The following is a 15,447-nucleotide window of genomic DNA, read 5'->3' on the forward strand; positions in this document are numbered from 1 at the left end:
CGAAACCCAGCTTGTACTTCCGGTAGTTCTCGGTTTGCATACTGCTGAAGTCTAGCTTGTAGGATTTTGAGCATAACCTTGCTGGCATGTGAAATGAGCACAATTGTGCAGTAGTTTGAACACTCTTTGGCATTGCCCTTCTTTGGAATTGGAATGTAAACTGACCTTTTCCAGTCTTGCAGCCATTGCTGAGTGTTCCAAATTTGTTGGCATATTGAATGCAGCACTTTAACAGCATCATCTTTTAGGATTTTAAATAGCTCAGCTGGAAGACTGTCATCTCCGCTAGCTTTGTTGTTAGTAATGCTTCCTAAGGCCCACTTGACTTCACTCTCGAGGATGTCCGGCTCAAGTTCAGTGACTGCACTATCATGGCTATCAGGGACATTCAGATCTTTCCTGTATAGTTCTTCTGTGTATTCTTGCCACCTCTTCTTAATCTCATCTGCTTCTGTTAGGTCCCTGCCTTCTTTGTCCTTTATCATGCACAAAACATTCCCTTGAGATCTCCAATTTTCTTGAAGAGATCTCTAATCTTTCCCATTCTGTTGTTTTCCTCGATTTCTTTGCATTGTTCATTTAAGAAGGCCTTCTTGTCTCTCCTTGCTATTCTCTGGAACTCTGCATTCAGTTGGATAGATCTTCCCCTTTCTCCTTTGCTTTTCGCTTCCCTTCTTTCCTCAGCTACTTGTAAAGCCTCATCAGACAGCCACTTGGCTTTCTTGCATTTCTTTTTCTTTGGGATGGATTTCGTTGCTGCCTCCTGAACAATGTTACGGACCTCCGTCCATAGTTCCTCAGGCACTCTGTCTATCAGATCTAATCCCTGAAATCTATTCCTCACCTCCACTGTATATTCATAAGGGATATGATTGAGGTCATACCTGAATGGTTTAGTGGTTTTCCCTACGTTCTTCAATTTAAGCTGAAATTTTGCAACAAGAAGCTCATGATCTGAGCCACAGTCAGCTCCAGGTCTTGTTTTGACTGACTGTATAGAGCTTCTCCATCTTTGGCTGCAAAGGACATAATCAGTCTGATTTCGATATTGACCATCTGGTGATGTCCATGTGTAGAGTCGCCTCTTGTGCTGTTGGAAAAGAGTGTTTGCTATGATCAGCGTGTTCTCTTGGCAAAACTCTTATTAGCTTTTGTCCTGCTTCATTTTGTACACCAAGGCCATGCCTGCCTGTTATCCCGGTGATTGCTTGATTTCCTGCTTTAGCATTCCAATCCCCTATGATGAAGAGGACGTCTTTTTTTGGTGTTAGTTCTAGCAGGTGTTGTAGGTCTTCATAGAACCGATCAACCTCAGCTTCTTCGGCATCAGTGGTTGGGGCATAGACTTGAATTACTGTGATGTTGAATGGTTTGCCTTGGATTCGTACTGAGATCATTCTATCGTTTTTAAGATTGTACCCCAGGACTGCTTTTCCCACCCTTTTGTTGACTATGAGCGCTACTCCATTTCTTCTAAGGGATTCTTGCCCACAATAGTAGATATGATGGTCACCTGAATTAAATTCACCCATGCCTGTCCATTTTAGTTCTCTGATTCCCAAGATGTCGATGTTCAATCTTGCCATCTCATGTTTGACCACCTCCAGCTTACCTTGATTCATTGATCTGACATTCCAGGTTCCTAAACAATATTGTTCTTTACAGCATCGGATTTTCTTTTCACCACCAGACACATCCACAGCTGAGTGTCCTTTTGGCTTTGGCGTTGTCCCATGCTCGACCTTTAATACATCAATCGCTTATATTCGTCCAAAGAAATTTAGGATAACCACTCTCTCCTCCATCATGTGTCAGGGGGACTGGTTTGCTACAATAGATCTTTGTGATGCCTACTTCCAGATCTCTATACATCCTGCTTCTCGCCGTTTTCTCAGATTTGCCCTGGGCAACAAGCTCTTCCAGTTCAAGGTTCTCACTTTCAGTCTAGCCATAGCACTGAGAGCCTTTATGAAGTGTATGGCAGTAGTGGCAGCACACCGGAGACTTCAAGGAATCGTTGTCCTTCTGTACATAAACAACTGGTTCTTCATTCTTCCCTATTACCACCGCCTCAGCGCCAACATCAACATAGTCTTGACACTTCGAGAATCCCTCGGCCTGCAAGTCAACCAAGAAAAATTCTATCTCATCATATTTCGAACTCAACAGTTCATTGAGGCTCTTCTCCACTCAGGACTGCTGCAGACAGAGCAGACACCCTGCAACACCTCACACAGAAACTAAGAGCCACCTGCAAATGTCGAGCAACCAGCATCCAATGTCTCCTCGGGCTCATGACCTCCACCACTACAGTAACTTTGTAGCGCACCTCCTTATGAGACCACTCCAGTCATGGTTGCTACAGTCTTCAACCCAGAAACGAGCAGTCACACTCATTTCTAGTCTCTTCCCAGTTCAGTCCAACATTCTCTAGACTGGTAGCCGGTCTCAACACACTTCCTGCGGGGGGCTCAACTTTCGGACTCCACATCCCTCCATGACAGTCACCATGGTTGACTGTCTTGGCTGGGGAGCCCATTTAGGTTCAGTCACAATCAGGAGATTATGGTCTCAGCAAGAGAGAACCTGCACATCAATCAACTCTAGCTCCTTGCTGTTGCCAAAGCCCTAAGGGTGCTCAAATCACATCGTCAAGGGGTGAGCTGTCCAAATAACTATGGACAATACCATAGTTGCCTTCTAGATAAACAAGCAGTGCAGAATGAGATCTCTTCCACTCCTACAACTTACTCTCAACTTCTGGGACTGGTGTATACGTCACCACATTGTCTTCATCACCATTCATCTTGCAGGAACGTCCAATATCTTTGCAGACTCGCACAGTAGGTCAGAACTGCCCCACACAAGTGGGAGCTCTCCCATACAGTCATATTCAGATTCTTTAATGTGTGGGGCACCCTGACTATCGACTTGTTTGCTACAGCATTAAACAAAAAGTGCCAGTCGTTCTACAGCTGAGCTGATCACGACCCAGACTCTTTGGGATACGCTTTCCTTCTTCACTGGGGTGACACCTAACTTATGCATTTTCTCCTTTCCCTCTCATCACATAGGTGATGAAGGTGATAGAAGACGATGGGATTCACTGCATCTTAATAACCCCATGGTGGCCAAGACAAATGTGGTTTGTGACACTTCTCCTCCTGTCCAACCGCACTTTCCTCTGTCTCCCAGATTTACTCACTATGAGCAACAGGAAGATCAGGTACACTGACTGTATTGATCTGGGGGCCCTGATTTTGTCAGGTCCCAGTCAAAATAGATTATTTGGATTACCAAGATGATACTAGACCACTTGTGAAAGGAATGACACTTTATTGATAGAAAATGGATGTAGAATAAATATGCAAAGAAAGCTCACACCTCTCATCAGCCAGTGAAGCTATCACGGCTGGGGTCTCCAACATAGACGAAAGTCATTCCCCTAGGGCCAGAAAACGTTCTCCAGCTGGTAGCAGGTGTATTGCCCCTTGGAGCAAAACCAAACAACAAAGCCTGCAGGTTGGATTTTCTAGATGTCTCCTTCAGCTCAGGAGCCTGTCATGAGAAACACATTCCCTTCTCAGAAGAGGACAGGAGCTTTTCTTCCTGAAGGTGCTCGAAGCATCGCAGGATGGAAAATCATTCACCCTTTCCCTGAGAACAGGGCCCCAACATGGGAGGGGGAGTTACTCAGCTCTTCTATGAGAATCAAGGCACAATACCCTTATCTTTAGAAGAATGAGGTAGTTTGGCATAGGCCAAACAGCTGTGGCTGTACTTGCCTGGTACTAATTAAGGTATGTGAAAGGCCTTCTTAATTAACTATAAAGCTGTTGGTTTCGCTAAACTACACAGGTCTCTAGGTGGCTACCAACAGCATATAGGAATGCTGTGAAATCCACCTTATTGCTCACCAGCAAACTCACTACATTGACCTAGAGACTCTGTGTCTCACTACATGGAAACTGGGCAATCCCATCAATTTTCCGACAAGGTCTTGGAGGTAACGACTGCTTTCTGCAAACCTTCCACTCGTGCCTCATATGCTGCCAAGTAGAAGGTCTTTCTGAAATGTCTCACCCTGACAGAACAGAACTCAAAATCCTGTGGTGTCCCGAGTATATTGGATTTTCTTCTTTCAATTAAATCTAACAGTTTAGCACTCTTGTCCATCTAGGTCTATCTAGCAGCCATATTGGCGAATCATAATATTGAGGATTTCTCTCTCTTCTTATACCACTATGTTAAATGATTCCTTCAAGGACTTTCCAACCTCTATCCACCAGCCTCCTTGCCCGTCCCAGCCTAGAGTCGTCAGTGGAAGTGGCTCAACTGACGGCCAAGCCCTTTGAGCGTATGGCTACAGCTGATCTTAGGCACCTCTTGATGAAGGTGGCTTTCCTCGTTGCTATTACTTCGGCACAGAGAGCAAGTGAACTGTGTATGCTGAGGTACAACCAACCATTCCTGATTTTTCATAGAGATAAAGTGGTGCCACACGCGGACTGCTCCTTTCTTCCAAAGGTTGTTTCACACTTCCACTTAGCTCAGGAGATCATGCTACCAACTTCCCTTCCTCAACTTACCTCCATGGTGGAGGTCAGGCTTCATTCCCTAGATGTCAGAAGGGCATTTTCATTCTATTTGCACAAACATCATTGTTTGTTTGTTCTGCTCTACTCGTTTATTCATCTGCCACTCAGGAGCCAAAAAGGATTGTCCTGTGTCACCACAAAGCTTCGCTCAGTGGATGATTTCAGCTATACTTCTGCCTAAAACTCTGTTTAGCTCTAGAATGTTCCAAATGACTGTACTGTGCAGGTGCATAACCCATATGTGTGTGAGTTCACAGATGACCACTCAAAAAACCACAGTTGCAGATAAGCAACCTGTCCTTATATTAATTGAGAACATCTTGGAGTTGGATCTTATTAATGAAACAATTGTGTGCAAATGTTTTTGAAAAGCAATAACAATACTTTACAAGTTTAGCCACATTGCAAGATAGGTAATTTTATTCCCATTAGATGTGAACAAAGACTTATAGAATTCCTTAGCTGACCCTAATGCAGTGCCGTTCATGGGATAGCTGATACTTGGGCTGCATATGGAACTCAAAGATGCCTTCATTTACCCTGGCAGGAGTGTGTCCCTGCAACTGCAGCTCTTGAATGCTAGGAGTCAGTATAATTATAGAATCTAAAATAAGGAATAAGAGGCAAAATGGAGGCAATTTCTTTAAGTTCTAGCTACATTGTACAAAAGAAAATAATCAGCTAACAATCCAAGTAGTGAAGGTAGTAAACTAGAGAGAAGTTAAATCAGGAGAGCATATTTGCTGAAAACCTGGAAGGTGCAAACCTTTATTTTAATAAATGATATTTTTAGCTCTCATTGTTCTAATGAGAGCCAGTATGGTGTAGTGGCAAGAGTGTTGAACTGGGAGCTGGGAGATCCGGGTTCTAGTCCCCACTCGGCCATGGAAGCTCACTGGGTGACTTTGGGCCAGTCACACACTCTCAGCCCAACCTACGTCACAGGGTTGTTGTTGTGAGGATAAAATGGAGAGGAGGAGGATAATGTAAGCCGCCTTGGGTTCCTTGCAAGAGGAATAAAGGCGGGATATAAATGCAAAAATAAATAAATAAATAATGGAGTCTGTAAATGTTGCTATACCTTACAAGTTTTGAATGAAAGGGTATCTGGAAACACATCTACTTGAATATAGTGTGCTGTTAACATTTTGTATTCATACTCGAAGACACTTTGTCACCTGTGAGTTATATGCACCTATCTTTCTCTGTGGTCTCCCTGAGCTGTTGAATATAATAAAGAAGAAGGGAATTGGATCTGGAAGAGCTTCTGTAATCATAATCGTTTACTATCCCATTTACTGCAGAGCAGACTTTTTTGGATTAGAAGTGAGTTGGTTAGAGAGAGAAAATAATGACAGAAAATAGGTTGCTGATATACGTAATTAGTTTCTTTCTTCCAACATTAGAAAGCCTTAATAATTGTACTTTATAACATCTTCCCCCAAATGGGATAACAGTCATATAATAGCAAGTGAGAAAAATATATGCTCTGGAGTGCATTTCTTATTAATCATCTGTCAGCTTCTGTAGTGCCTCCGTGTTTCCAAAATAGCTTTAGATGTTTACTACACTTCTTTAGTTCTAGTATATAAGTGGACATATCCATTATAAAGTTGGAAAAGATGTTTCTTTTGTTTACATTTTCTTCATAAATTGCACTTACATGCTACATTGGTGAAAGGCCTTAAAATTTGAACTTTCTTTCCTCATTGAGTTATGGGAACAAAATGAATCTTCTGTGTGGTTCAAATCGATGTTAGTAAGCTTGTGTTCACTTCCTTTTACTTCAGAGACCTAAGAAGCCACCGCCTCCATCAGCTCCTGCCTTCAAACAAGGATCAGGTAATGCACTGCTGTCATACCATAAGCATCAGTAAATACACCTTACAGACAGTGCAACCACTTTTCCGACTCTTAATGGAAGCTCTCAGTATCGCTATATCCACCATGCCATTTAAAAAATTGTTAAATTACTGTTATTTTCTGGCTATAATAGATGACTCTTGAAGTTCCAGAGTTGCTCATATCAGTGAGAAATTTTAAGATAGGCAAGGTTAGTCAAGTACCAGTCCAGTTAGGTGAAAAACTAGAATTTGTTCCATTTTACCAAATCAAGCCAGGCAGAGATTATTGTTCTACTTCTTCATGTATTATAATTCATTGGTAATTATTGGTATTATCACTTTTAATATAGGAGAGCTTTAATTTTATGTCTGAATAATTATTTATCAGACAATCTCTCCAAATCATCCTGTAGCACTAGTATACATTTGACATCTAGTGGTTGTTAAAGAAAGGTGCTAATGGTGGTTGCAAAGTTTATATTCATAATTGAAATTAAAGCCATTAGTGTTTGAAATACATTGTCTGGTTGCAGTATGAGACTTCACTAATATCTGTTTCGAGAAATGGCCGACAATTGTATGAAGAAGTAGCTGACCAAAGTTTTATATAGTGTGAATTACACTGTAGGGCTGTCATAACCACCAACACCCTCTCTGTCTGCCATAGACCCTTTCAATAATGAACTGCATTTGCTTTGGAATTTTGTTAGCAGTGCTATTTTTAAAATGTTTACACAAAGTAAGACCTAATAGATGTTGTGATTTCAGCGTGTGAGGCTGATGAATACACTGGTGCCCAGTCATTTCTATGGACAGCTCTTGCTTATTTTATTTATTTATAAATAAAATAATTAGATTTATTAGCATTGCATGGAGACATTTCTCTTCCTTACCCCTTCTGTGCTCCTTGCCTTTTTTGCCCAGCTGTTATGGATGAGGGACTTTCTTTGAGTTATCTGTGTATAGTTCAGTACTTCGAGAGCATTTAGATCTTCATTTACCACCTAATAGCATATTAAATACTTCTAAACAAAGTGTACACCTAGGAATGTTTTGTGGGTTACAATCCAGGTTTTGTACAAACAAGAATTAGTACAGGAAAATCTTCTTTGATCCATTTATCATTTTTATTATAAATATGCTTATAACATCACATAAAAATATAATTTGCATATAATACCATATATAACCTTTCTGTTATTAAACACAGCATTGCTAAAGATTCTTAAATCTTAACAGCTTAACAAGAAATAGCATTTCTTAACTATTTCTATTTCTTAGATTTCTAGTCTTAATAACTTAAAATAGGAGAGATCTCATTCTAGGTACCAAGTTCCCTATTCAGTACTTGAATAGGCCATTCAGCCAACAGGCAAACAGGCAAGGTGGTGAGCTTCTAAGGAGAAGCTCTCACATTCTAAAATCAGCACATATTTATACCCTTTTTGTATAGCAGTTACCTAATAGCTAATATGATCTGCTGTCCCATAAATTAGGGCTCAGTCTGAGTTATCTCACTGTTATTAAACGTTCTTTAAAAATCAGAACATACTTAAAAAAGCTTACACGTACACCTTTCAGGCTAGATAAGATCAATTTTGAATTATACCTTTGAGGAGATAACTTCTTACCCATAAATTTGCCAATTAAACTTGGGTCTATAAATTTTTCTAGACATTTACATATCAAGCTTTTTGATGTGTATACCTTACACAATATTTTTTGCTCATTAATTGATAAGCAAAAATTCCAGTACGCTTTTGACCTGGAAATATAGTCTCTCTCACACGTGTACATTACTCAAATAAACTTTTGGCCCAAGTGATAGGGCTTTAAATCAGCATTTTCTCTTTGGATACAATCCAGGTCAACTTGACCATTATTTTTATGCCAGTTACCCAGAATTCATTGTGAACTTGCTTATGTTTCTGTGTTGTCTTTAATACAGTTTAATACAACACTAAATATTATCATTAATATTTAGCATTTGCATTTTATAATAATGCATATTGTTTTAAGAGAGGTAGGTTAGCATTTTTTTCAATAGTCTTCCTAGCATGTTCAGTAAAGCAAAGTCATTTGTTTCCTAAAATCCAGGATACAGCTAGCCTGTCTCCTGTCCCTTCCTCCTTTTCATTTCTTCCCCACCACCTAAGTATTTAACACTTCCCCAGTTTTATTTTCCAAGCAACTCACAACATTCCAGGGCTACTGAGCATGCTTATTGGGTGGGGCGTCCCCCTCCTTAGGTTTGATTTTTAATTATTTTTGTACTGGAAACCTCTGTGTGTGTTCCCCTGTCCACGCTGATACCTTCTAAACACTTACATTGCCATTTTTGGCAGCTACCACAGATAGAAAGCATGAAATCAAAAAAGTACCTCCTGAGAGACCAGAATGTCTTCCTCATCGAACTGAAGAGAAAGGTAAGAAGTGTACTTCTCAGTGAAAAAAGTGTATTTGGGTCTGCATGGTCATCTAACCTTTTAGCAGAGAGATCAATTCAAGTTGCTTTATATATTTTCTATGCATACTTTTGTTATTCATATTCAAGTCAAGAGAAGGAAAATAGGAAAGATAGCAGAAATATCCTGTCATCGGTTCTGAGCACATTATTGAACAGAAATAAGGAAAGTCTGTGTTTTAGTAAATGTTGTTGTTCATAGAGATGGGTGAGCTCTCCCCTCCTTGCCTTGGATTACCTCGTGAATGATCCGATTTCCTCTCCCACAAATAGGGAAGAACTCAGATCATATTTCCAAGTCATTCTGATACGCAAGAAAAATTACCACCACCACCCATCCCCAAGATCCCCCACCTCCCCAAAACACCTTCCCCCAGCTAAATGGTGGTGGAAGCAGCAGTGGTGAAATGAGAGAACAATTCCATAGAGCTCCTCCCTCTGTGACTGGAATGTCATCTCTCTCTCTCTCTCTCTCTCTCTCTCTCTCCTGCAAAAGGGACAGAAGAGTTAGAAGGAGGCTCAAGTGATCCACCCCTGATGAATACCAGGAGTGTTCTAAATAAGCGAAGTATTTCAGATATTAGCTAACGGCTGACAGAAACATTTAGATCTAGCAATTTCAGTGAAATATTAAGAATATCTTTTATCAATGGCATTCTGACCTTCACATGGTTTTTGTAGCGGTTCAAGATCACTTTGTTCCCCAGTAATCTCATTGACCTCAAAGAGTCCACTCTGGAATAATTGATTTAAAAATGCAGATTAACAATCTTTAGATTTGCAGCAATGGAGAACAAAGGTTATAAAATAGTAATTCTACTGTGGACCTAAGCGATTCTGTTTATTTTAATAAGATATAAATGGTGTACAAAAATGTAACTTGGTTAGGTTTGAGAAGCTTAATGAATGTCACCTTACAGCAAATAAAATATATGTATATTATGAGTGCCACAATAAAGATGGTGCTTCTCTATGTCAGATAGTTCTGCTTAAAAATGTCTTTGTTCTTTTGGGGGGAAATGGATTTGAAGAAAGACCAGAGAGAGAGCAAAAACTATTAGATTTACAGAAACCTTCTGTTCCTGCTATACCACCGAAGAAACCACGACCTCCCAAAACAAACTCTTTAAACAGACCTGGTACATTGCCTCCAAGAAGACCAGAACGACCAATTGTGCCTATGATCCATACAAGGTATTTTATTGATTGGTTGTTTAAAAAGAAATTGGTGTGTGATATAATACTTAAAATCTTATGCTGCAATCCTGTGCATAGTTACATGTGCTTAACAGTGCAATCCTAGACATCTCTATTCAGGAGTAAGACCAATTGTTTTCATGGGTTCTTAATTCAAGGTAAATGTGTGTAGGATCGCACCTTTAGTCCCTTTTGAAGTATACTCGTATGCAGGATTACAGCCCATGTGTGCAGATAAGAATCCCAAAATAAATATTGTCCAATATTTTCTACTTTTCCCATCAGTGCTCCACCCACCCACCATTTTTAAATTTCCCCAGAGAGAGATTCACAGAGGAATTACCTCTGTATCTCCAGCTGGAGGAGTAATGCAAACATTCTTTACCATGCATGTTCAGGCTAGAAGGAGACTGGCTCAGCTTTAGAGAAGGCTGGCATCTTTCAGCACATTCCCAGAGTTCAAAACAGGGCTAAATGTAACGAAAACATACTAGCTAATTCTGGTCTCTGGAAGTAGACAGCCTATAGTTGGAAAGTAGCAGCACATAATATGTAATATACAATATAATCTGCAGTGGTTCTCTTTTGTTTTCAAAAACATGCATCCCCATTTGGTGCTCATCCACCGTACGAATGCATGTGAAACTGTCAGCAGAAAACCCTTAGTAATTAGAGCCTCAGTGAGGGAACCAATCATATTGTAAGAGCTGCAGCCAGCAGCAGAATTGGGGAGAGCATAACCCCATTATCACAGCTTGACACTTCATACTTTTTTTTTTTCCAGTTAATGCTTCTGCAGTACTTTCTGCCTTTCATATCATTTGGGGGCAGAAATTATTATTCTTAAAATTAGTGATCAAAACGCATCCTTTCTTATTTTCTTCATCTCAAGATGCAGTTAACATTTGAGAAATGGTTTTGGACACTAGTGTGTCTAAAATAGGCCCTTTTGACAGGTGTTAAAGAGAAACAAGATAAGGCTAATCCAAGCAGCACGTCGGTTTACGAGAGATGGCTGTCCCTGACAGCTTGCTGTGACCCAGAGAACTGTGCATGAGGAATGCTTATTTTCCACCCGTTTGTAAGGTGCAAGCTAAAGCTTGACTGTAACAGGCAACTCCAGTACATGTCTCTTTTGTTTCTGACTACAGAAGTGATATCCCAAAAGTAGATCTAGTGGGCTGTACATTGTCCAGCACCTTAGAAAAGGACTCCACAGAAAGAAGCAATGACATTGGTAAGCTGAGGTGCTTTTTACACCTGACCTACCTCCTAAATGCACATTAACTTTGCACTATTAATATAACCATAGAATGTTTCGTGTCTTCAACTAGTAGATACATTTACTGGAAAATTGTTTTTTGTTTTTTTGTTTTAGCGTTCCTATAAAGTCAAGACAATTGGGTACAGAATATTTTAAATGTTTTGTGATCTTTTGTGTGATCGCTGATCATTTTGCTATTTAGGTTTTTTTTTTTTTAAGGTAGAAGTTTTTTTTAATTACCTGAAATAGCTGCTGCTATTTCAAAAGGAGTTGTAGACCTCTGTAGTAGCTGCAAAATTGATTAGACTTCCTAAAGGAACTGATGCTTAAATATGCAAGCCACCTTGAGAAAATGAATGAATTTTAATTTTCCCGCCTTTCACAAATTTGCAATCCATAAGAGATGGGTCCTGAGTTGGTGGGTTAGTGGACTTCTGCAGGAAAGTGAGGTGTTCTGTCTGTGGTCACATCTCTGTAAGCAAACCCAGTGTCATTTTCAGATGGAAATATTTCAATGTCATCTGCTTCAGTCACTCAGTTCAGTAGCAACTGTGCTGCAACAGCAGACACGTTTTTGTAAGAGGCAGAGTATCCTAAATTGTAAGCATTACTACATTTCATTGGTAGCATGCGCTGTTATTTTTATGTTGTGGTTTCTTCTTCGAGCACATGTTGATAAAATGTTGTACTGCCGTGACTAATCTTCCTTTTCTCTAAACTTGGCAGTTTTGCATTTATTTGCAACTGTTATACTAACTATTAAAACCACATTTTTAATCATTAGACTGCAATCCTAAGCATACTCACTAGGAAGTAAGTCCCACTGAACTCAGTGGGAGTTAATTCCAAGTAAACGTGTTTAGAATTAGGCTACCAGTGTGTAAAAGAGCTGTATTTTTGCTCACAAATTTTGAATCTGTTTCTTGTGTGCTTTCCTTCTAAGTGCAAAGTGATTGTTCAGTTCCTAAACTGCGCTTTTCCAGGCAAACTTTTCCCTGGGAATATAATGATATGTAAATTACAAATAAATTGCATGCTTTTTTAAGTGGGTGCATTTAATATGTTCAGTTGTTGTACAGTGCCTAGAAATTGTATGTCCTTTATAAATATTTACTGCTTTAGGTAGTAATAAGTGCCACCAGGATGCAGAGTGTTTTTACTTTTGTGAGCCTTTTATTATTTATAGGATTCCTTATATAACTATAATTTCATATTCAGCAACATTTAAAAATAAGCTTTCAAGAATTAGAACATAATGACAGATTCTACTAGTAGCAATGGATAAAAGACTGATATTCTCTAATAACTAAAATAACAATAATGGACTAGCTGTTGAATTTGGAACAGGGCCTAGTTTTAGTGTGTTTAAAAAGCCAGTTACAAACCATAGAACAGATGAGAAGAACATGACACTAGATATACAATGTTATGGTTATTTGGAAGTATTTTAATTCTGCTGGAGTGAACTAATTGAATCAAAGTACAGGATGGCAACAATTTATAGGAATAAATGAGGGTCAGAGCAACATGCTGTTTGCCATGGCAAATGAGGACTCCTAATAACTGGAATTAAAAAACACTCACATTAACACTGCATTACAATGGAGGTGCTGATAGTCTACTTGTATTTTTAGAAGATTTTTGATGGCCATTAAAAATAACTAAGAAAGCCAAATATTAAGATACAGACTTAAGTAAACACTGAAAAATTAAAGCAGTTCGCTTATCATTCTAGAAAATGAGACGATTCAGGATGGTTAATAGGTTTGTTAAGAGGAGGTAGGAAAAGGATAGTGAATTGCTTCAAGTGTTTCTTAGTGGTACTAGACTGCTGTGAATGAACACAGTGGAGAACAAAGAGATGCTTCGATTTATAAATGCAAATGGATTGAGGGCAGACTGAGGGCAGATAGAATTGCGAGTGAGATAAGAAACATTCTCACTACTGTCTTGGCCATTTACATGGTGATAACCCCAAAAAAGAAAGTCTTCAGCTGCAGTCTTTATAGTTTAATTTGAGGATATTTTGGTCCAAAAATACTGGCTGTTGGCAAGTCTGTTGCATAAATTAAAACAAAAATCGTATCACATTATGGTAGTATCTTCTTAGAGAGGGGAGGGGGAATAGTATTGCCTTTTGGTATCCTAGTCACAAGTTTGCAGCCAGCTTGGACAGGGAAGTGTTGTGTTTAACATCATGTCAAATAGAAATAGATTGTGATCATTTGTGTGTGAACATGGTTCCCCGGAGGATGTATTCGCTTGATGTAATTGCCTTGGCATGAAGACTTAGGATATTTATATCTAATAGGGTAGAACTGCTTCATCAGTGAATAATGGCTAGATTTGATTTTATATGTATCATTTGCTTTTTAATTTAACTATTAGTACATAAAGTATATTCCTAGCTTTATCTGTGGCTTGCAGTCTCTCCTGCTTAAAAAAAGAAGACATTTGTTTAAGTGTATTGTTAAGTGTGTCTATAGAAATCTATTCCCTTTACTCCTCACACTTTTTTCTTTTCTCTTCTTTTTCTACATTTTCAGTGGTGCCTTTCTTTTCCTTTCCACTCACATTTCTTCAAGCTTTCCCCATTTACATCCCTTTACCATGGGTAATTCTTCTTCACTTGATGATGGTAAGGCTGTTTTCCACCTTCTGTCTGTCCTGTCATTATTTTCCCTTAGAATGAACAGCATGTACTGCACCATTCTCTCAGCATCGTGTTGTTTGCTTTGTTGTTACAGATATAGTTTAGTAGAGAGTTGTTGCATAATTCTTAATTTAATGCCTCTGCAAACATTGCATTGGTTTATGCATTTCCATTCTGTTGAAAACTGTTGTGACATTTGTTGCCCCCCTAAAGTTTTTATATACATGATTTGGAACGTTGTTATAAGTTAAATCAAAAGCATTGTTAAAATACCTCTAGCCGTCCTTGGGATAAAATAAAATGCATGCAAGTTGGACCAATACAACATTTAATGGCCATAACATACTGCCCAGAACTTCCTATTATTTATTTCATTTCTATATCGCCCAATAGCCGAAGCTTTAATGCTCCATAAAAATTCAGCGTTTATGTGCTTTTGAGTATTCTCTTGTTAATAGAAAAGAATAAGGAAGCCAGGAGCCCCATCTGCTCACTGGACCAATGGATGGGTATTATTTAAAAATTGCTGGATTTTTTCAGACATCTGTAAGAATAATATAAACCCATTCCTTACTATAATTTTAATTTGATTTTGGAAGACCTCGTATGTTGAACTAATCTTTAAGGAAATTTATTCATTAAATATATGACTTAATTTCTGAAGAAGGTGCCTCAGTTTTGTATAAATTAAAGAAATCCCAAGATATAGGAAGGGGCTACTAAGTTCAGTGTGTCCAGAGAGGGTTTATTTTGTAGAGGGGATAGTTGGATGGCATGTGAGCAAAAAACATAAGATATGCTTAAAATTAGAAAATAAAGGGAAACAGAGGTCAATGCAAGCTCGATGGCACTATTTTGCTGTTTCCATGTGAACAATTGTGGAAACTCTCTTAAAATGTATGTGTTAATAGGTCAGTAATGCTGTAAATGGACACATGTTCCTGAAAGAGTCTTTAATTCTATCATAGAAAAGTAGAGATCACAACCTCAAGGCTTGAAGCATAAATGCTGTTATTGGTTCTTATTTTTCAGAACCAATACAGTAGAATAAATACACATTCCTACTATTTTCTGTCTATATTAAGTTTGTCTGGGAACATAATACTGTTTTTTTATGGCTCAGTTTTCTTTCTGCTAAATATTTTCTGACACCTTCCAAGTTTGAAAATGTTAACGTAATGAAGAATCTCACATCAAACAGCTATCACATTTGTTTTTATCATGTCTTGTTATTATCAAGAATTTTAAGGAGGGGAAATGTATGCTTCTGAGATGTGGTTTGGTTTGCCAAACTATGTTAATTTAGAATTAGGTTGCACTATATCCATTTTGTATGCTTTCCTTTTTTACCTCTACAGGGAATGTCTTTAAAATATTGCCATAAAGGGTCTTTTTATGACCAGCGGCCATGACAGTTTGTGAGATAT

General features: G+C 38.8%; 1 protein-coding gene across 10 annotated transcripts in view; it reads left to right on the top strand.

The window, feature by feature from the left end:
* SH3KBP1 (SH3 domain containing kinase binding protein 1) overlaps nt 1-15,447 on the top strand; it is a 244,810-nt gene that overhangs the window by 201,215 nt on the left and 28,148 nt on the right. For all 10 annotated transcript variants that reach the window (XM_084844051.1, XM_084844056.1, XM_084844061.1 and 7 more), the window contains 4 exons: nt 6,389-6,440; nt 8,788-8,868; nt 9,938-10,100; nt 11,255-11,340. In XM_084844051.1, coding sequence (XP_084700177.1) covers nt 6,389-6,440; nt 8,788-8,868; nt 9,938-10,100; nt 11,255-11,340 — 382 coding nt within the window. The remainder of the gene's footprint in view (nt 1-6,388; nt 6,441-8,787; nt 8,869-9,937; nt 10,101-11,254; nt 11,341-15,447) is intronic.

This window comes from Heloderma suspectum, chromosome 3 (genome assembly GCF_057233095.1).
Source record: "Heloderma suspectum isolate Gila_16-S chromosome 3, 16-S_ref, whole genome shotgun sequence".
NCBI classification, from domain to species: domain Eukaryota; kingdom Metazoa; phylum Chordata; class Lepidosauria; order Squamata; family Helodermatidae; genus Heloderma; species Heloderma suspectum.